At 46.7% G+C, this 22,821-nt stretch overlaps 1 protein-coding gene across 2 annotated transcripts in view; it reads right to left on the minus strand.

Annotated features, from left to right (window-relative positions):
- Positions 1–22,821, minus strand: part of C23H10orf90 (chromosome 23 C10orf90 homolog) — a 243,710-nt gene that overhangs the window by 74,971 nt on the left and 145,918 nt on the right. For both annotated transcript variants that reach the window (XM_068961757.1, XM_068961756.1), the window contains exon 3: positions 8,126–8,217. In XM_068961757.1, coding sequence (XP_068817858.1) covers positions 8,126–8,217 — 92 coding nt within the window. The remainder of the gene's footprint in view (positions 1–8,125; positions 8,218–22,821) is intronic.

Here is a 22,821-nt window from a genome sequence, read left to right on the forward strand (position 1 = left end):
TGGGGGTGGGGGTTGGGCCGAAACAGATGCAGTTTTATGGCATTTCAATGCCCAGGTACTTGAACGTGAATTTTTGTCCAGTATAACGATCAAGGGACTGCATACTTCCTAATCAGCAAATCTACGTCCTGACAGTCGATCACCAGTGTGTCCAAGCACTGTGCTGTGATCTTTAATAAAGCATCTACCCAGGTCGAGACCAGGAAGAAGACTGCCCTCATTTTGATTTTGTCACACGTGTGCATGAAGTACTTCAGAAAACCACACAGGAGGCTGAGCGCGTCCAGCACCAGGGGATGCTCGCGGGGTTCTGAGTCGCTGTGTCGGCGTTCCTTATTCCCGGTGCTTCAGATGAACGCGTGCATACACTGCAAGGCACCCGAAATAACCCAGGGACCTGCTCGCCCCACGCTGCCTGCAGGATCTCCACTTCGGGGCCCTGAAGGCATAACTGTGCTCAGCACTGACCGCAGCAGCTCGTGAACGCCAAGGAACCCGAGGATCACCTGGGCTGTTACACTTGCAGGTTGCCCAGACTCCAAATCTGAGGGTCTGTGGGTGGGGCCCAGGCATCTGCATTTTAGCCAACGTTCCTGACAGCCTGATGCAGGTGATGACCCAGGGAGCTCACGGAAAACCGCAGACAGAGCTGTGGGGTGGCTGGTCTTTCCAAACAGGGGAGGGCCTGCGTTTGATGAGAGCGGATTGTTCTCTTCTTCTAAGATGGGATAAGAAAGCGCAGTGGCTTTTTCTTTTCTTTAGAGCAGGATTCACATTCATTCACTTAGCTACCAGAATGCTCTCCTCCAGCTGGACTTCTGATTGGAGGACCCGTGCATGGAATCTTAGCACCCAAGACTCCTTGCATCCTTGCTATTAGACATGGGAAGAGGGACACTTTGTCTTTCTTGGTTTTTCCTTTGTTTTCTCCTTTTCATGGCAATCTCCATCAGCTCACAGGTGTTAACATGTGAAAGATACATGCTAACCCTGTAAATCAACCGTACTCCAGTATAAAATGAAAATGAAAAGTAAAGATATGCGACAAGTGGCAAACGCAAAAGATGACAAGAGTTAGGTGAATAAGAAGAAATGGAGAGGAGTGTGATCTTGAAAATCATCCTTTAAAAAATCGAAACGTTGGGCTTCTCTGTCGAACCAGTGGTCAAGACTCCATTCTTCCATTGAAGGGAGTCGGGGTTTGATCTCTGGTTGAGGAACAAAGATCCCACATGCCATGTGGCGTGGCCAAGAAAATATAAAAGAACAAAACAAAGTAAAAGAACCAGAACTAGCCTTCCAAGAGAAAAATAAATATCCATGGCAGAATCAGGGCAGCTCTGGGTAGTCCAGTGGTTAAGCCTCCACATATCCACGGCAGGGGGCACAGGATTGACCCCTGGTCGGAGAACTAGGATCTCAAATGCTGCGCAGCACAGCCAGTGATAATAATAAACATGATGGCTACCTTTCTCCAGATGGCCAGTGCGAGCCAGGCTCTGCCTGAACCTCTTCTCTAAAGCAGGGGCTCCTCTTCAGCGGTTTTCAGTTCAGGATACACAGAATCATCTGGGTGCTTATAAAACCCCCAATGCTCAGGCCTCCTCTCCAACGATTCCTTTAGAATCCTTGGGGGTGGGGCCCAGGCGTTGGTGCTTTTTATTTATTTTAAACTAATTTATTTATTAGAATTGGAGGCTAATGATTTTGCAATATTGTGGGGGTCTTTGCTACACATCAACACGGATCAGCCACAGGTCTACATGTGCCCCTCTCCCGTCTCAAACCTCTTTAAAGCTTCCAGTTGATCATAGGGCTGGTGATGCCGACAGCCACTGGGATGTTCGAGACCCCTCCCACTCCCTCCCCACAACCCTGCAAGCAGCACGTTCCAGGGCCGTCATTTACTCACAAGAAACCAAAGTTCACCTAGTGCCAAGCCCAGGTCACTTGACCTGAATATCGTTGCTTCCATTTTAGTAAAATTTCGTTCTGATAAGAATTGCTCCCATGCAGTCTGCAAAGTGCTTAATCACACCCAGGAGGAGTTCCTTTGACACTGGTCTTCCAAGAGCAAAACACATATCCATGTTGGAAACGGGGCAGCCCTGGTCTTGGAGTGCAAGTCTCCCCAAGTTTGGGCCAGTGAGCACCTGCAGGGAGAACACCTGGGATTTAAATCTGTGTCTTATGCAGATTTCTGAACCCCTCCCTCCGGAGACCTAAGGTGAGTCAGGATCTCAGGGGATAAGGCTCAGAAGTTGTATTTTTAAGCATCTGCCAGGTGAGTCTTCTGTACAGGTAAGATAGAGAGGATGCTGGGCCAGGTGCGTCCAGACTGGCCACAGGACTGTGGAGGCAGCCTTGGTTTCCACAGCTATAGAGCCAGGGGACAAACAGGGTAATTGTTGTGGAGAAGCCAGGCTGCCTCGTACTGTGGCCCCCAGCATTAAAGGGGACTCCATCCTTTAGGCTCAAGATCACATGAGAGCCCTGGCCTTGATATAAACAAGGGGTGTCAGAAATGAGGGGTGTGTTTCTAGGAGTGGGTGAAGGCCATCTCACCTGGAACAAGGGCAGACCAGAAAACGACTCTCGTTGCGTCAAGGCGGCTGCTCGCCTGAGCTGAGTCAGGGAGCCACGGTCAGAAGCCCAGAGCACCCACACTAGATGGATACCCTCAGGGCTGTGGGTTTACAGATGCAGGTCCTAGAGGCCCAGAGGATGGGCCAGAGACTCAACCACCATTTCATTACTTTGGGGCTGCAAGTGCTACTGTGACTTTGATCCCATTAGATGCAAACAGATAAGGGAAGTCTCACATGAATGACGTGAATCTGAACTTACTTCTGAAGCTCCATCATCATTCCAGATGTCAGAGTGACCCTGTTCCAGGGAGCTCAATGCTGACAGAAGCCCAGTTTCAAAGGAAAATCCATTTCCCTTCACTACCTCACACGGGAGTTGTGGAGATCAAAACCAAGGATGGGTGTGAAAGTACCTCCCAAGACACGAACATTCTATGTAACTCCCGGGTATAACTTGTCTTGTGAGTTAGCAGAAATTAGTGGATATCTGATATAAGCAAACCTATGGAGGCATGAGAGGGTATTTATATCAAAACTGTGCATGTTTTACTGGAATTTATAATGAATGCATTTGAGGTTGAGTTGCATCAATGAAAACAACCCATTACATACCCAATACATTGAAATTTTGTTAATATGACTGTAGAATAAATGTAATTATTTTAAATGCAAATTCTGTTATTCATAACATAGAGTCATAGTCAAACCATTTACAGTAAGTCCCCTACATATGAACTTTCAAGTTGCAAGCTTGCAAAGATGTAAACATGTTCCCAGCCCCTATATGCCAGCTGTTGTACTATACTGCTGTATTTTTCAAGATGCTATAAGATTAAAAATGTTTTTTTTATTTTCTGTTTGTTTTTATGTGTACACTGTTTGTGTGAAAAAATATTATAAACATATTACAGTACAGTACTAGACAGATTGTGTTAGTTGGGTACCGGGGTTAACTTTGATGGACTTCTGAACAGACTGGATTTATGAACATGCTCTTGGAATGGAACTTTTTCGTAGGTAGGGGACTTACTGTATTTATTTGCTCATCCACTATTTGCTGAGCACCTACTATGTGCCAGGCTCTGTGATGGGTGCAGAGGGAGCTTCCTGGCTTCATAGAATTAACAGACTGGAGGTCACATCAAGCAGGTCATCAAACTGCCAGGCCAGGGATTATTAGATTAAAGTCTACTGAATTTCTTTCAGTGTTTAGATTCAGTTTTGACAAAAGCCCCAACCAATAAACAGAGAGATTAAAAAGGAAACATTGTATTCTTTGCCCTTCAATCTACATCACAATTGTATGGGCAGTTTCATTTATGAAATCCTATTTTCTCACTGAGATCTAGTAAATAACTAAAGATAAGATCTAAACTCCCAAAAATCAGTCTCAGTTTCCTAGGGCTGCTCTAACAAAGTACCACAGTCTGTGTGGCTTACGCAACAGAAAGTTTGTTTTCTCACAGCTCTAGAGGGCTAATTAGGCGGCACTAATGGTAAAGAACCTGCCTGCCAATGCAGGAGACTTAAGAGATGCAGGTTTGATCCCTGGGCCAGGAAGATCCCCTGGAGGAGGGCATGGCAACCCACTCCAGTGGGTACGACTCTTGCCTGGAGAATCCCATGGACAGAGAAGCCTGGTGGGCTACAGTCCATGGGGTTGCAAAGAGTTGGACACGACTGAAGTGACCTAGCAGCAGCAGCTGGAACCTAGAAGTTCAAGATCAAGGTGGAAGCAGCTCTGAGCCTTCTCCGGGTATCTTCAGAGTTCCTTCCTTCTGTGTGTGTCTATGTCCTAAACTCTCCCTACAAGGACACCAGTCATATTAGATGATGGTCCATCCTCCCTAACAACCTCACTGAGCCTGAATCGTCTCCTTAAAGACCGTGCTCTAAACACACACTCTGAGGTTCTAGGAGTGAGGACTTCCACATATAAATTTGGGGTGGGGGGCACAGTTGAGTCCATAACAGACTCCACTACATCACATCACGTCCTTCTCTCTTGTGGGCTGGGAAACCAAGAAAGAGAGGAGACAGACGGGCCACTTGGTATGCCTATCCAGCTAGCGCTTTTCAAACAGGACAAACTTTCTCTAAAAGTAATCACATCTTTTACATTGAATATCTTCCCCAATTAAGCTGTTTCAAGGTGTCACTCCATCTGTCCTTGGTTAACTGAACATGGCTTTGAAACAAGATGTCTTTTATCTAATATAAAATTAACTGATGTAAGAGTTGATTGGAGAGGAAGAAAATAATCTCGTATGTAAAGTGGAACATTCAAGGTCAGAGAGAGGTCAAATGAGTTGGGTTTTATGTCAGGCTTTTGGTAGTAAATCATCCCTTTCCTGAACATCCCATACAACACTCCCTTGTTCATAAATGCTGCTTTAAGATATCGATTTCTTTTAAATGTTTCAAACAAGATTCTATAGTGCTGATAATGACTTTCATAGCTTTATGCATTTTATTGATTGTTTTTAACTTTATGCTTACGCCTTAAGGCATATTACTAAGAAAGGCTCCATTTCATAAACTGAAGGATGAGAGAGAGATAAACAGCAGGTGAGCAGGAAGACCCGATCCTGGACCACAGGAGTAAGGGTGCTTCTATTCTGCAGCAATTTATTTTCTCCAAATGAATTTGGATCAGCATCAAATCCAGTCTATAGCTTTGAAATCTGTATTATTCTCCACGAGACAGTTCTTTCCTTTTCCATAGCTGCTCTGCAAACTACAACTTTATTTGCCAGTGGAGCCTCTGTTGCCACCTCTCGACAGATACACTCTGTAGTTACCTTTGCATCAGCTGCAAGCGGGCTCACTCCTGCTTGGGGGACCTAAAATCATCTTCTCTAGGTCATCTGCCAACCCAGCGGCATCTCATCCTAAGTGTAAGAGTATTTTCAAATGTTCCTCTGGCATGTAACAATAAGGAAAGATGGTTTTAAGACAAAATGGTAAAATTGGAGATTTTCTCCCTCTCCAGGCTGCAGCTCTTATCTTTCCACACATTCACTAGAATCCAGAGGATTCAATGCAGTGTAATATATGACAGTGAAAATCTGGCAAGAATCTAAATGTTTTTTCAAAGCGGATTGGGTAAGTCAATCATGGCACGCACGACTGCCTCATATTCTGTAGAAATTAAAACTAAGGATTACAAAGAATTCAAATGATATGGGAAGTTGCCTGTGATAGAATGTTATATATTACAAGAACACTATAAATGTTGATATATATTACAGTTGCATGCTTAAAAATGCATGAGGAAAATAAAGGAAAGAAATACATAAGTATTTATATATTTATATATTATTATATTATTTATATATATTTATAGATTCCTACATTTTCCTAAGTGTCTGTATGAAATTGCCATTATTTCTGCTATCTGGAAAATTAAAAAAAATTTTTTAAAAGAAAACTCGGTTCCATAATTCATTCCTTTTAAGCAATCACTTGGCTGGAGAAGTGCTTGCATATCATTTCTATGGCTTCGATGAATTTGAAAGGAAAAGTGATCAATCTTTCGGAGGCTCTGGTGGAGAGGCAGAGATTTGTGGCGGTTACAGAGGAAGGGCACCTGTTTGGAGTGTTTCATCATCTGAGAGCATCCTTATAACACCCACTGAGGGACAAGCCTTAAGAGCTCAAAGTTAGGAGGGAAATTTGAAAGTCACACTACTGTCATGATCAAAGCAGAGGGTCCGGATCATCGCAAAGTAGATGTTTAGAAGGTGTGGTCTCTGAGAGTTAGCCCAGTTATAGATAATGACCACGTGTGAGTATATGAGTGTGTGTGTGTGTGTGTGTGTGTGTGTGTGTCTGTATTATTGAGATCCAGCCACATGGGTCCAAAGATCTGTATCGTGAATGACCAAACTGATTAATTTTAATATCAACCAGAAAAATGCTGAAATCTACTAGCTCAATGTGAAAACCAGGTGGGAAAGATCTTCAGGTGGTGTCTTTCTTGTTAAAAAAGCAGCAGCTGACCTTCACATTATCCTCCACTTCTTAATGGACATCTCCCAGGGATGGTTCTCAGTGGCCCATGGCTCCTCCAACTCATTTCCCTCCCTGCCACCCGGGGTTCTTGTTCCTGTTTTCAGGGAGCACATTAATTCTAGTTACACACCTGCACATCTCAGGGAGCTCTGTGTGCCACATAGAAATGGCTTTAAATATTGACGACTAAATCTCAGGACCCAGAATAGTGGCCTTCAACCACTGTGTGAGATTTCAGCCTGGGATCTCTGAGGAAATGTTGAACTTTATTAAACACAAAGTTAAATTAAAGGATAATACCTAAGATGAGTATTTAGGGTGCAAAATTATTTTTTACCTTGGCTATATTAATGCTATGAGGGATCATTTCTTAGAATTCTACTCTCTCTCATATAAAAAAGCTGGCAGCAGAATTATCATTTGTGAAAGACAAGAGATGCCTTGTAAACTGTAACACTTCGGACAATTCTCTCAGGCAGGAAAGTCCATAGTTCAAGTTCTGTTCACTGGAATGAGACTTTCTCTACACCAGCCCTGTCGAGCAAGATCAGAACAAAAGCTTTGGAGCCAGACAGCTTATGAGCTGTGAGATTTGGGGCAAGTCAACTACTGGAGCTACTGAAGCTTTCATTTTATCATCTGCAAAATAGGTATAATAACAATACAGTTGTCCCTCAGAATCCAGCGGGGGTTGGTTCCAGGACCCCACCTCCTCAGATACCAGAATCCAAGGATGCTCAAGTCTCTTGTGTAAATTTCAGAGTGTTTGCAATATAACATATGCACATCCTCCTGTTTACTTTAAATCATCTCTAGATCATTTATAGCCTGCAGTACAGTGTAAATGTTATATCAATATATAAACTGGCAAGTTCAAGTTTTGCTGTTTAGAATTTTCTGGGTTTCTTTTCCCAAATAGCTCTGATCGACAGTTTGGTGAACCCACAGATGAAGAATCCATGGACATGGAAAGCCAATGGTCTCTCCTTCCTGGGATTGTGGTTAGGTGAAAAGAGTCAGATAGAGCCTGGCATGTGATATGCTGTCAACATGACCACTGTGTACACAGAGCTCTTTATTGTCTAGCATCAGAAACATTTCATTTTGTGAATATGACCTCTAATTTCCTTCCCTGTGTGAGACCACTGACATTTTTTGCAGTCATAACAACCTGTGCTAGCTTGTTAGATTTCAAATTACCTCTTCTCCACCTTCAAAATGCCATATGGCATCATCCGTCCTCTCCAGCAGATTAATTTTGGTTTAAAGTTGAGATTTGATCACCATACTCCCCTTGGATACTGCAAATCTACAAATTATTGGTTGATTATAAAAGGATGAATGAATACACACTGCATACTTTAACATAAAGTCTTAGTCATGATGGTTAGATTTTCTGCTGCGTTGATCCCACTTATGACTAAACAAAATAAAATGCAAACACATCACAACTAGGCCAGTGATCATGTTTTACAGTTGGGTGCATTTTGCTGCCTACTCTAGGAGTTAGAAACATATGTTACCTCAGTGAAGTCAGATCTCTTCTCTGGAACATCAGACTGGAGATTTTTAAGGGCAATTTGATCGTGGGGACTGTACTGGCTGTCCCGTAATCCTAGGCAAAAGGAAATAATATTGCTACTTTTTAGTATACAAAAGGATAAAGTGGAGTATATAACTTTACTATAAAATTTAATGTCACCTGCTCAAGTATTATGGGCTTCCCAGGTGGCACTAGCAGTAAAGAATCTGCCCGACAATGCTGGAGATGTAAGAGACACACGTTCGATCTCTGGGTCAGGGACAATCCTCTGGAGGAGGGCACGGCAATCCACTCCAGTATTCTTGCCTGGAGAATCCCATGGACAGAGGACCCTGGTGGACTATAGTCCATGTGGTCTCAAAGAGTCGGAAATGATTGAAGCGACTTAGCATGCAAGTATTGTATGAACCAATTGTGAATCTAGGCTACTCGGACCCATGATAAAAAGCTCGTCTGTTCCCCTCATCCACTCCACCCACTCCACGGAGGCTCTGAGTTCACTGTTATTCAGTTTATCAGGCTGCAAGATGCCTTCTTCCACACTGCTGCTTTATGTTCCCAGACTCGGTAATATTAATAAGTGAACAAGTTTAGCCTTCACACACTCACCCGTGCTCTGAGTTTGCACCCAGCAGAAGAGAGAATCACGTCTATGGATTTCTCAACATCCCTGGAGTTAAGAAAGCCTGAACTGCAAGATCAACTTTCATCCAACCTCTTAACAATCATTCTGGAAGGAGCTGTGAGTGACTCAAACACTGATACGAAGCTGCTTTGGAATATCTGAGGATTATTTTGTGATGACATTGTGAGGAAAAAATGAGACACCATGGACCACCCTCCACATAAACACCAGCCACAGCAGCAGCCAAGAGTGTCTTCAGGTCCACGTGCTCACAGCAGGAGCCAATAATTGTAGAACCTGGGCTCGGGTCCTGGCTCCACCATCCACCAGCTTGGAAACTACGGACGAGTTTATGGAATCGCTCTATGGAATTTCCTCATCCACCCAACCTGCCCTGCACCCCTCATGGAAAGCTGAGGAGAAGGAAGTCGCACTTTGCAATGCAAGCCTGCAGTATCAGGACGTCTGCCTGGTGTCCTGCTGCCAAAGCAGGAATGTGAGTCAAGCCCAAGAAGGTGGGTAGCGATCAGCCTTCACTGCAACACAGTCCTGGGTTACAGCGTTGCCTTCACAATGCAGCTATTCCAAGGAGAGTGATTTTCCAAAAGGCTGCAAAGAATGCTTTCCCAGCTGCTGGTGCTGATGACGAGAAAGAAGAGGTCTAAGAAAGCGGCTCTCTAATTTAGCATCTTTATCAGTTCATAGGAAGTGAGTGAAGTGAAGTCGCTCAGTCGTGTCCAACTCTTTGCGACCCCACGGACTGTAACCTACCAGGCTCCTCTGTCCATGGGATTTTCCAGGCAATAGTAGTGGAGTGGATTGCCATTTCCTTCTCCAGAGGATCTTCCCGACCCAGGGATCAAACCCAGGTCTCCTGCATTGTAGATAGATGCTTTACCATCTGAGCCACCAGGGAAGTCCATAAGAAGGGTTTATTCAAGGATATAGATAAAATTTCAAGCATCTTATGGGGGAAATGATATGCTATGGCATTTTCAAGTTTGGCAGATTTGCAAAAGCATCAGGATATGGCAATTTCAAGGGCCACCATTGACCCATCCAAAACATATCCACGTCTCATCTCATCCTTGGTGATAACAGAGCCCCCATCAGATCCACCCGGACGTGTGGCTGTGTCCCCATCTGAGCCTGGTACTGAGTGACAGAGACATTCATCCAACATGATGTGCACGATTACTTCCCGTGAAGCACAAATATAAGACTTGAAAGATGTCATGGATTTCTGTGCAGAGTCGATGCATCATGATGAACTGACAATAAAGCTGATGAAGACGGAAATCTCCTGGCTCTGGTCTGTGTTTAAGAACTCTGCAGTCAGCACAGGCCTGGGGCCAGACCAGCCTGGTCTGCATTCCAGCTTGGCCCTGAGCTCACCTGCATAGGGGAGGTGCTTGCCCTCCCTCCACATTATGGATGAGAGTCTTCATCCCTAAAATGCAGGTAATATCACCTCCTTCCCAGCCTTGTGATCCATGCACTACAGGTTCTGTATGTTACCAGGGGTGGGATGTGGGGTTCAGTTCAGTTCAGTTCAGTCGCTGAGTTGTGTTCAACTCTTTGCGACCCCATGAATTGCAGCAGAGTCTTCTCCAACACCACAGTTCAAAAGCATCAATTCTTCAGCGCTCAGCTTTCTTCACAGTCCAACTCTCACATCCATACATGACTACTGGAAAACCCATAGCCTTGACTAGAGGGACCTTTGTTGGCAAAGTAATGTCTCTGCTTTTGAATATGCTTTCTAGGTTGGTCATAACTTTGTGGTTAATGCTCAGTAAATAACCCTGGTTATGATCATTAGTGAGCGGGTCCACACAGTTGCTCCTCTCCCACCCAGACCCAGACGGTCCCTATCACCAAGACCTCAGTGGTCACTGGAATCAGACCACAAAGTCCCAGGCTTTCTAACTATGTGTGTGACTTTGGTCAAGTGATTACGCATCCCTTATCTCCTTGCTATGAAGTGGACATAGTGGGGCTTACTTCACAGAGTTCTTGAAAAAAGGTGAAGTGACCTAAATAGCACAATGCTCAAAATATAACAACATGCAATGAATATCACTTCATGGCAAAGAGATGGGGAACCAATGGAAACAGTGACAGACTTTATTTTCTGGGGCTCCAAAAACACTGCAGATGACTGCAGGTGACTGCAGCCATGAAATTAAAAGACACTTGCTCCTTGGAAGAAAGCTATGACAAACCTAGACAGCATATTAAAAAGCAGAGAGATTACTTTGCCAACAAAGATCTGTCTACTCAAAGCTATGGTTTTTCCAGTAGTCATGTATGGATGTGAGAGCTGGACCATAAAGAAAGCTGAGCACCAAAGAATTGTTGCTTCTGAACTGTGGTGTTGGAGAAGACTCTTGAGAGTCCCTTGGACTGCAGGGAGATCAAACCAGTCCATCCTAAAGGAGATCTGCCCTGAGTGGTCATTGGAAGGACTGGTGCTGAAGCTGAAGCTCCAATTCTTTGGCCACCAGATGCAAAGAGCTGACTCATTAGAAAAGACCCTGATGCTGAGAAAGATTGAAGGCAGGAGGAGAAGGAGACAACAGAGGATGAGAGGGTTGGATGGCATCACCGACTCAATGGACATGAGTTTGAGCAAGCTCCAGGAAATGATGAAGGACAGGGAACCCTGGAGTGCTGCAGTCCATGGGGTTGCAAAGGGTTGGACACGACTGAGTGACTGAACAATGACAAACAAACATTAGCTACGGAGAAGCGGCATCTCTAGCAGGGAGGATGGAGGATGCCAAGACCAGACACGCAGGGTCTGTGTGTGAGTGTCTTCTTGCTGCTGTAACAAAGGCCATAAACTTAGTGGCTTAAACAACACAGATTTATTATCTTACAGTCGGATATCTGAGTCCAATATGAGTCTCCCTGGGCTAAAATCAAGATGTTGCCAAGGCTGCACTTATGTGGGAGGGTCTAGGGGAGACCCTGTTTTTCCTTGCCTTCCTTGCCTTCCAGCCAGCTTCTAGAGACTGCCACATTCCCTGGCTCATGGTCCCTCATCACTCCAAACTTTGTTTACATTATCGCATCTCCGTGATCCTCCTGTTCCTTCTTATAAGGATCCTTCTGATTAGACTGGGCCACCCAGATAAAACAGGACCCTCTCCTCCTCTTAGGCGGGTTCTTAATCCCACCTGCAGAGCACCTTCTGCCTTTTTTTTTTTTTTTAACTTGCTAAGTCGTGTCCAACTCTTTTGTGATCCCATGGGCTGAAGCCCACCAGGCTTTTCCGTCCTTGGGATTTCCCAGGTAAGAATACTAGAGTGGGTTGCCATTTCCTTCTCCAAGGGGTTTTCCCGACCTAGGGACTGAACCCGCATCTCCTGCTTGGCAGGTGGATTCTTTCCCACTGTGTCACTTAAAAGTGACTATTCACAGGTTCTAGGCAAGAGGATGTGGACGTAGTTTGTGAGACCATTATTATACCCATCACAGCCTAGTTGAGGAGACTGAGGTAGATGTATTGGCTGGAATGTAGGGTCTTTAAAATGATGACTCTATGGGAAAGTTCTTAAAATGTAACTTAAACTGAAAGGAAGGAATCAAAGTCTTATGAACCCCATGATTACAACATTTACACTTTTAAAAAAATGTTTCTGGGAATCCACACAAATGGCAAAGCTATAACTTAGAGTTATGAGCCTGTTTTTGAGTAAAATTGAGGTGTGACTACAGCCATGAATCCATTAATTGAGCCTGATCAATTAATGACTGAAAAGCCGTAAGAGAGCTTCCTAGGCTGGGCTTCTCTCATAGCTCAATCAGTAAAGAATCTGCCTGCAATGCAGGAGACCTGGGTTCGATTCCTGGGTCTGGAAGATCCCAACTGGAGAAGGGAATAGCGACCCCCTCCAGTACTCTTGCCTGCAGAATTCCATGCACAGACAAGCTTAGTGGGCCACAGTCTATGGGGTCCCCAGAGTCGGACACAACTGAGTGTCTAAACCACCAGATTGGTTAAAAGTAGAGACTTTAGGTAAAGAAAGACCCTGATCCAACTCTGTCTCTGATACTAACCATTTGGGCAATTGAGGTCATTTGGGGCAATTTTCTTAAATTGTCAATCTTACTTCCCCATGTGTCAGAGGAAACGCAAGACTTTTCTCCTAGGGTGTTACAAAGAATGAAGTGAAGTGAAGTGAAGTGAAATGAAGTCGCTCATTCGTGTCTGACTCTTTGCGACCCCATGGACCGTAGCCTACCAGGCTCCTCCGTCCCTGGGATTCTCCAGGCAGGAATACTGGAGTGGGGTGCCATTTCCTTCTCCAGGAGATCTTCCCAACCCAGGGATCGAACCTGGGTCTCCCGTGTTGCAGGCAGACGCTTTACCATCTGAGCCACCAGGGAAGTCAAAGGAAGTTACAAGGAATAAGTGATGACAAATACCAAGAGCTGAGCAGAGTTCCTGGCACATGGGGACACGTGCCCTGTCCCTTCCCACTTGACCACGTCGCTGTCATTACTGAGAAAGCCCCCCCCCCCCGCACGGGGCGGGGGCCACCCTGCCATCTCTGACTAAGGCAAAGCTGGTGGACATGTGAGGCAGGCTACCAAGAACAAGGCTGAAGGGAGTTTGGGCATTGTCCAGCAGCTGGGATCCGGGTTCCAAAACAGATATCTGCAGAACCCAGGACCCATGGCACCCGGCCTAAGTCTCTGGAGGAGGTACTGCTGCCTGGGCAGGAGGGGCCAGCCCGTCTGCTTCTTCCCCTCCAGCTGGCCTGTCCCAGAGCTCTCACAGGGCAGCTGTCTATCTGCGGGCCAGCAGGTCAGTCTCACTCTGCAGCCGGAGACCATCTCGGTGAAAGGGACACTGGCAGAGGGCGGACCCTGGGCACTTGGAGTCAGGCAGCCTGGGTCCAAGTGCTAGTAACTAGAGTGCTGAGTAATTAGAATGCAGAGCTGACCCTGTTCCCACCCCACTGCCTGGCTACCCCCAACTGCAGGGAGGTGGCTGTCAGAGGCTCACAGCTTTGCTCTTCTCTGAGAACCATCCTCAACAGAAGACTTCCTCAACCTTGGCCACAGCTGGTGGGGACTCAGAGGGGGATAACAGCCAGGGCAACGCTGCGGTTTGCTCCAGAGCATAACCCGAGGGCCAGCCTGCCCCCGGGGCCCATCCGTCACCCCCCACAGCTTTCCCATCAGGTCTCTCTCACTCTCTTCTGGGTTCTGTCCTCAAGGGCACCCTCCCCCTCGCGCCCCTCAATTCCCACCCCAGGCTCTGCTTCTTGGAAACTCGACATGCTGGCATCTCACTGTGCTGACCAAGCGCAGGGGCGCTCAGCGTGGGTCCCCAGACCTGCAGCCCCAGCATCACGGGGTGACCTCAGAAATCCACATTGTCAGGCCCCGCCTCCTGACCTGCAGACCCACTGATCCGGAAACTCCAGGGGAGGGGGGCGGAGTGCACCTCCTGGGCCTGACGGAGCCTTCTGGTTCACTTCGTGCCGCTCCACGCCAAGGGCACTGTGGGTCCTAGACCATCAAGCGCCTGCACAGACGGTGACTTGAGGCCCTAGAATGGAGCCAGAGCTCTTCTGACTCACAGTCATCCCATGGCTTTTGGAGAACACACCGAGGGGATGGCAATGGGACTTTTTCTCAATGTCTTTAATTAGAACAAAGCCATCAATGATGGCAGCATGCGGTTACTTTGAAACAAACTAAAACTCATTCCCCAGGGGGAAGTCACATTGACAATGTAAGGAAGTTGCCCAAAATGACCTCAATTGCCCAGATGGTTAGTGTCAGAGACAGATTTGGATCAGGATCTTAAAGTCTCTACTTTTAACCAGTTTAGTCGCTCAGTCCTGTCGACTCTTACAACCCCATAGACTGTAGCCCACCAGGTTCCTCTGTGCCTGGTATTCTCCAGGCAAGCATACTGGAGTGGGTTACCATTCCCTTCTCCAGGGGATCTTCCCGACCCAGGAACTATTCCCAGGTCTCCTGCATTGCAGGCAGTTTCTTTACTGACTGAGCTACGAAGGGAGCCCTAACCCAGGCATTGCTGGTTAAGGAATGGGTTGAGTCTGGTGCCCAGTGTCCTCTGCCTGGGGAGGGGTCATGGCACAGGCAAGTCAGATGAGGGCTTCTCTCCCATGATCGTTGGAAAGATGGAACAGGATTCCACCTCCAGCAGCCTGAGTCCTTCCTCCAAAGCCACAGAGGCCTCCCTGGAGGCTAAGAGAATCAGAGCAACATGAAACTGAACACACCACGAGGCCTTGAACCAGACTCTCCTGGAATCTAACTTCCTCCCTGGAGGAAAGCGTGCTTCAGGGATAGGTTCCACCTGGCTGGGAGTTTAAGCCTTCCTCAGGGTGATGGGGGCCCCAGGGTGGGGCGGCAAAGGTGGTGATATGCTGTCCCCTCCCACGACTCGAAGAGGAAGTCACAGCTGGCATCCCAGGGAGCCACCGGGAGAGCCCCACCAGCCAGGGCCCTGGGAAAGGAGTGGGATGGGGTGAACTTAGGCAAAGGGGGACACTGGGTTGGGAGAAGGTGGTGCAGCCCACGCAGAGGTGAAAGAGGAAGGTGGAAGTGTCTACAGGGACTGTGTGAGAGGGAATCCTGCAGATCAGGAGACCGCACACAGCATGCTGGGCAAAGCCTGGGATACGGGTAAGGAGCTACATACAGTTCCCACGGGGCACCCAGCCCGTCTTGAGCTGTCTGTGCAGAAATAGCCGACAAGCCACATCATGCACTGCCTAATGAATCCATCCATCAACGTCGCGCGTAAATGATGAACCCCAGGCTTCCGCTGGTCCAGAGAGCTCGCTTGTTTTTATGTCTCTATCGTGTGTATCAGGGACCCAGACAGGACGTCCGCATTCCCACCTGGTAGACTGTAAATGCCTTCCCTCGTTTCCAGTCTGATAGCAGGTGAGGAATTTTCACTTGACTTCAACATGATCGCATCTGAGTCTTTTCAGTAGATGTTTCTCAGACAGAATGAAAGACCTGAAGAAAGGCATCTCAGCCCTGAATTAAAGCCGCCACCCCTGTGAGGCCTGACTCTGTTAGCCGCCCACTGCCTCAGGGCCGCCTTCCCATGGTCGACTTCTGGGGTCGTCTCACCGTCTTCCTTCCTCTTAGCTACCGTCTCTTCCTTTCTTTTGCGTTCTCTCCTTGACGCCCTCCCTTCTGGGTTCTCCTGCCGAGTCTCAGACCACTGCCGAGGCAGGACCCAGAGCCCAGCCGTGGCCACTAGCCCTTAGAAGCAGTGACCTCCAAGTCTCCACAAGCTTCATTTGGGGGGAGTTTCCTGGTGGGCCGGGGGGTTAGGAATCCACCTTCCTGTGCAGGAGGTGCAGGGAACTAGCATACTACATGCTGCAAAACAGCTCGCACACGTCAATTACTGAGCCCTTGAGCTCTGGAGTCCAGATGCCACAGGGAAATACCTCGCATTCTGTAAGGAGGACCCCAAATGCCACAACTGAGACCAGACTCTGTCAAATAAATGAATAAACATTTTTTAATAAAGATACTTGTCAGTAGATTAAACACGCACACACACACACACACACACACACACACACACACACACACACACACAGCTTTTCCAAACGGAGATCAACCAGCTTCTCTTGAGCGGCCACCACTGACATCTCCTCCCCGCCTGCCCCTCCATCTCCCTCCCTCCCCATTCCTTTCCTCCTCCTCACTCCCTGGTCCATTTTCTCAGCACGTGGCTACCATCCTCCCATCACCCACAATGGAAAGCAGGGTTCCACCTCCACACCCACCTCCAACGTCCAGTTACAAGTCAGGTCCTGATTTATCTCATGAAAGATGCTCTGCCTCATCCCATCAGCTTAATCTTGCCTGAGCTGCCTGGTGTCAGCAAGGTCACACTCAAGGGGCAACCCTTCCAGCCTCGTCTCCCATCAGGTTCTCCCAGATTCCCTTGATGTTGTCAGTTTGTGACCTTGTGAAGGTCACACACTCCCTTGAGAAGTCTAATAAAAAGGATACATTTCCCCCCAGAACAGAGCCTGGGAAACATACACTTAAGAAACTGAGGCCATGTGCAGGCGGTGCCGGGGCTCAAGGGGACCAGGATGCGGAAATATATCCAGACAGGACTATCCTCCAAGAAGATGCACGCACCCCTGTGTTCACAGCAGCACAATCCACAGCAGCCAAGACATGGAGACACCCTAGATGTCCACAGAACGATGAATGGATCCAGACGTGGTGCATATATACAGCGGGATATTACCCAGCCATAAAACAGAGAAAGAGCGCCATTTGCACCAGCATGGATGGACCTAGGGATTGTCATACCAAGAGAAGTCGGGCAGAGGAAGATAAATATCATACGGTATCCCTTAGTTTAAAATATGATGCAAGTGAATTTACCTTCGAACAGAAACAGACTCACAGACATAAAGAACACACTTGTGGTTGCCAGTGGGGAGGGTGTGAGAGCAACTCATCGGGAGTTTGGGATTAGCAGATACAAGCTAGTATATGGAGAGTGGATAGAAAGCAACACGGTCCCACTGAATAGCACACGGAACTATACTCAATATCCTGTGATCAACCACGAAGGGAAAGAGTGCACGTACATGTGAAACTGAATCATTTCGGTGTGCAGCAGAAGTTAGCACAACATTCTAAATCAACTATACTTCTATAAAATAAACTCTAAAAAATAAATAATCCAAAGACTTTGAATTAAAAAAAATTCTATTAAGTTATTTCCATGAATATAGCTAATAAAATCTCTCCAAGTTTCAAAAAAAAATTTTTTTTAATTAAAAAAAGAGTCCAAGATAGAAATCCTTAAAATGAGCCCCTTCTTCCTGGATGTGGCTACTTCGCCGTCTCTGTGACCATGGCCTCAGCGGCCTCCTGCCCAGCTCTGCCAGGGGTTAACCCCTCGCCCTCTGCACAGCTCAGGATCACCGCTGCTCAGCAGGGCTCCGAGGTCTGCCCCCAGCATGCACACCTTCCCATCCGTGCAGCTGTCTGTGTTCCTTTCCTAGAGCTGCCATAACAAATGAGCACGATGGGAGAGTCACAATAGCAGGAGTTTATTGTCTCACAGTCCTGGAGGCCAGACGTCTGATGCCAAGCTGCTGGCAGGGCCATGTTCCCTCTGAAGGATGCAGGGAGCATCCTTCCTTGCCACTTCTTGCTTCTGGCGGCTGCTGGCAACCCCTGGCATTCCTCGGCTTGTGGCAGCATCATTCGTCTGCCTTCATCCTCATGTGGCCATCCTCCTTTTGTCTCTATGTCTCCAAACTCTCTCTTATTACAATGGCCCCAGTCACTGGATGGAAAGCTCACCCCAATCCAGTATGACCTCATCCTGACTACATCTGCAAAGATCTCATTTCCAAATCCGGTCTGTTCACAGGTTAGGGCTTGAGCACAACTTCAGAAAGACACAATCTAACCCAGCACAGTGCCCCCGACAGGCCGCCATCACCGTGAGTTCTCACTATACTGCCCTGTAATTATCTGGGCTTGGGTCTGTCCCCTCAAGTTGATGGAGGCCTTCAGAGGGCAGCTCATCATCACCTTCCCTCCATGCCCAGCGCAGTGCCTGCCAACTGAAAACCTTCACCGATTGTTGACTGACTGAATAAATCATTTTGCATTTTAATAGGCATTATATCTATGGGAGGAAATCAGAACATCCCTTCCTTAGACAGCTTGATCACATTCCACTGATGTTTCAAAGACATTTTACTTAGATTCAAAGGTCTGTTAATGGCAAAGATGCACTGGGCTAAAGGGAAGAAAAATCAGCCACAGTTCACATCTCTAGCTCCTCTCGGAATGAGTCAGGCTCCCTCCCACCTTCCGTGGTGGGCTGAAGAACCTCCAAACACTCTACCTGTGATGAAGTCACCAGAATGTTTCCATGGTAACCGGGGAGCAGGTGAGGAGTCCACCCTGTGCTATTTCTCCTGAGAAGGAATAGCAGTCATCACTTTGATGTTTATATCTGAGGATTTGTTGACAAGTTAAAAAAAAAAGTTTGTGCAACCATTAAGTCTTCTGCAGAGCACTGTTAGCTGTGAGACAAAGAACGATTTTATCTCCTGCCTACATTCAGATACACATTTCCCCTCAACTTCTCATTGCTTTTTTGTTTTTCACCTTGTTTTGATGATGCTGGTTCTCGTGCCAGGCAGCACTTTTTACTGTGGATATGCTCTCTCACTATTAAAATACATTCAGATAGCATCACAATGTTCATTTGTTTACCCTGCTTGTAATACGTGTTACCAATTTTTGCAAAGTGGTTTATCTAGAAAATTGGGCAACAGGGCAGTCTGTGTACCATGCAAACTATTACAGGAATGATCAATTCCAACAATTTAACAAAGCACCTTTGACACGAAATTATAATGAATATTGTTTTATAAATTATACTCAATCACATTTGAGGTGGCCTATAATTAACAACACGGATAAAAAGCCAGCAAAACTGGTCAAAGATGCAAGTAATGAACTGGAGAACTCATCGGACCATAAAGCCTGGGCTAAAGATGACCCTGGCACAGAAGAACCACAAACTAAGGGTGCGTTTGCAGCAGCCAAGGCCAGAGAGGGGAACATGATAAATTGCATAACTCATTGCCTTTCAAATGAAATACACTGCTTCATACAGAGAGTGGTTTTATACTCTGGGATAAGGCACTGTTAGTATGGGTCATTAGATAAATGGACAGCACCTTTGTAAGTTGGTTCACAAACACCAGGACAGTGTAAAATTCACTGGACAACCCCAAGGTACTTTGAGTCAGGTCAATGTCACTCATTATAGTTGTTCAGTCACTAAGTCATGTCTGACTCTTTGCGACTCCATGGACTGCAGCATGCCACGCTTCCCTGTCCTTCATTATCTCCCAGAGTTTGCTCAAACTCATGCCCATTGAGTCGGTGATGCCATCCAACCATTTGATTCTCTGCCACCTTCTTCTCCTTTTGCCTTCAATCTTTCCCAGCATCAGGGTCTTTTCTAATGAATTGGTTCTTCACACCAGGTGGCCAAGTATTGGAGCTTTAGCTTCAGTATCAATCTTTCCAATGAATATTCAGGACTGATTTCCTTTAGGATTGACTGGTTTGATCTCCCTGCTGTCCAAGAGCCTCTCAAGTATTATTCAGCACCACAATTCAAAAGCATCGATTCTTCAGTGCTCCGCCTTCTCTGTGGTCCAACTCTCACATCCATACATGACTAATGGAAAAACCATAGCTTTGACTAGATGGACCTTTGTCAGCAAAGCGATGTCTCTGCTTTTTAATTCACTGTCTAGGTTTTTCAAAGCTTTCCTTCCAAGAAGCAAGGGTCTTTTAATTTCAATGTCACTATTACATCATAAACGCAAATTTATTGTGCAATCAAGGCAAGACAGATATTGGATAAAAAGGTCATCTCCTTTAACACTCAGAATGACCTTTGTAGGAAAGCACAGTTATCACCCCCATTTTACAGATGAAAAAGTTGTACCTCCTTGAAGTAACCTGCCAAGCATCAGTTCAGTTCAGTTCAGTCGCATCTGACTCTTTGCCACCCCATGAATCACAGCACGCCAGGCCTCCCTGTCCATCGCCAACTCCTGGAGTTCACTCAGACTCACGTCCATCGAGTCAGTGATGCCATCCAGCCATCTCATCCTCTGTCCTCCCCTTCTCCTCCTGCCCCCAATCCCTCCCAGCATCAGAGTCTTTTCCAACGAGTCAACGCTTCACATGAGGTGGACAAAGTATTGGAGTTTCAGCTTTAGCATCATTCCCTCCAAAGAAATCCCAGGGCTGATCTCCTTCAGAATGGACTGGTTGGATCTCCTTGCAGTCCAAGGGACTCTCAAGAGTCTTCTCAAACACCATAGTTCAAAAGCATCAATTCTTCAGTGCTCAGCTTTCTTCACAGTCCAACTCTCACATCCATACATGACCACAGGAAAAACCATAGCCTTGACTAGACAGACCTTTGTTGGCAAAGTAATGTCTGTGCTTTTCAACATGCTATCTAGGTTGGTCATAACTTTTCTTCCAAGGAGTAAGCATCTTTTAATTTCATGGCTGCAGTCACCATCTGCAGTGATTTTGGAGCCCCCCAAAATAAAGTCTGACATTGTTTCCACTCTTTCCCCATCTATTTCCCATGAAGTGATGGAACCAGATGCCATGATCTTCGTTTTCTGAATGTTGAGCTTTAAGCCAACTTTTTTACTCTCCACTTTCACTTTCATCAAGAGGATTTTTAGTTCCTCTTCACTTTCTGCCATAAGGGTGGTGTCCTCTGCCAAGCATCACCCAATCGGATAAGCCTGAAGCTGAGAGTTTGCAATATGAATGATCACTGTACATGCAGAAAAGGTAGAAATGGGGCCTAATCTGTAGGATCTGATAACCTCTTTCATGAAGCTTGAGAAAGGGGACAGAACATGCTGGCTTTAGATGTCAGGGCTAGGTGACACCTGGCCCTCCCACATTCTAAGGCTGTTTGCTCCTCAGTTAAAGAGGCAAACTGAAGGTTGGGGAACCATGAAAAGAAAGGTTTTCACCAGCTCAGCACTCTGCCTGGCAACAACAGCTGCCCATCAAAAAATGGAAAGTGTTGTTAGCCACAGTTCTATATAATTTTCATCTCTCCCAGAAAATGATGGAGCATAACACAGACTTGTCCAATAATGAGTAAAAACCTGCCCACTAACTTTGTAGCTACTCTGGCTCTAGCTGATTTCCAAGACACCTGGAACTGGAGGAACCAGGCCTCTGCCCTTGGTGTCCGGGCTTGGCTCCAGGGTCAGCATTTTGTGCAATGGGAGCAGGGTCAGCCCTGGAGGACTGGGCAAGACCACTGCGTGCAGGACCGTCCACCCAAATATGTTTGTGCGCATGCACCAGCCTCCGAGCCCCTGAGGCTCAGCTGGTGAGTCGGCCTTGGTGGGATTGCGCCATGACCCCAGTTCAGTCAACAGTTACTGGGTATCTGATGTCTTTGAAGACCTGACTCAGGTGCTGGGCTGAGCACAGGAGAGCTTTAAAGATGAGCAGAGCACAGGAGTCCCCGTCTTTAAAGACTGCAGAGTCTGAAAAAGGAATAAGATGGATAACGAGACCTTTTTCAGTGCAAGGTGGATTTCCCCTTAAGAGATGCCCCCCTTAATTATGGTAAAACACACACACACACACACACACACAACATTAAATCTACCATCCTAGCCATTTTTAAGTGTCCAGATCTGTGGCAGTAAGCACATCCATCTACACCATGTTGGGCAACCACCACCCTCATCCATCCAGAGAACTTTTTCATCACCCCAAACCAGAACTATGTCCACTTTCAACCATAACCATTTGCCCCTCCTACAGCCCGGGACCACTGCCATTCTATCCGTAAGTTTGACTATCACAGGGACCTCATGTAAGTGGAACTCTCTGGTGACTGTCCTGTTATGACTGCCTTATTTTACCCAACCCAGTGTCTTCAAAGTTCATCCATGTTGTCCCATGTGTCAGAATCCCCTCCTTTTAAACGGTGAATGATACTCCATTGCATGGATGGCCCATACTTGTGTGGGTATCTGTTCCTCTGCCAGTGGACCCTTGGGCTGCTTACCCCTTTAGGCTACGGTGAATGCTGCCGCTGTGAACAGGACGATACGGACACCGCTTCCATACCCTGCTTTCGGTTCTTTCCCCAGACTGTCTTCTGCCTTTCATTCTGCAGTCCTGCCTTGCTTTTATTACCTCATTTGTTCTTAGCAAACATTAGAGAGCTTTTGCGATGGGCAGGAAGGGCAAAGAGCTAGTCACTTGGATAGATGGGTATAGTAGTCATCTTCCCGCCTTCCCTGGTGGCTCAGAGGGTAAAGCGTCTGCCTGCAATGCGGGAGACCTGCCAGGTTCAATCCCTGGGTCGGGAAGATCCCTTGGAGAAGGAAAAGGCAACCCACTCCAGTACTCTTGCCTGGAAAATCCCATGGACAGAGAAGCCTGGTAGGCTACAGTCCACGGGG

Source organism: Capricornis sumatraensis, chromosome 23, assembly GCF_032405125.1.
Source record: "Capricornis sumatraensis isolate serow.1 chromosome 23, serow.2, whole genome shotgun sequence".
In the NCBI taxonomy this organism is placed as follows: domain Eukaryota; kingdom Metazoa; phylum Chordata; class Mammalia; order Artiodactyla; family Bovidae; genus Capricornis; species Capricornis sumatraensis.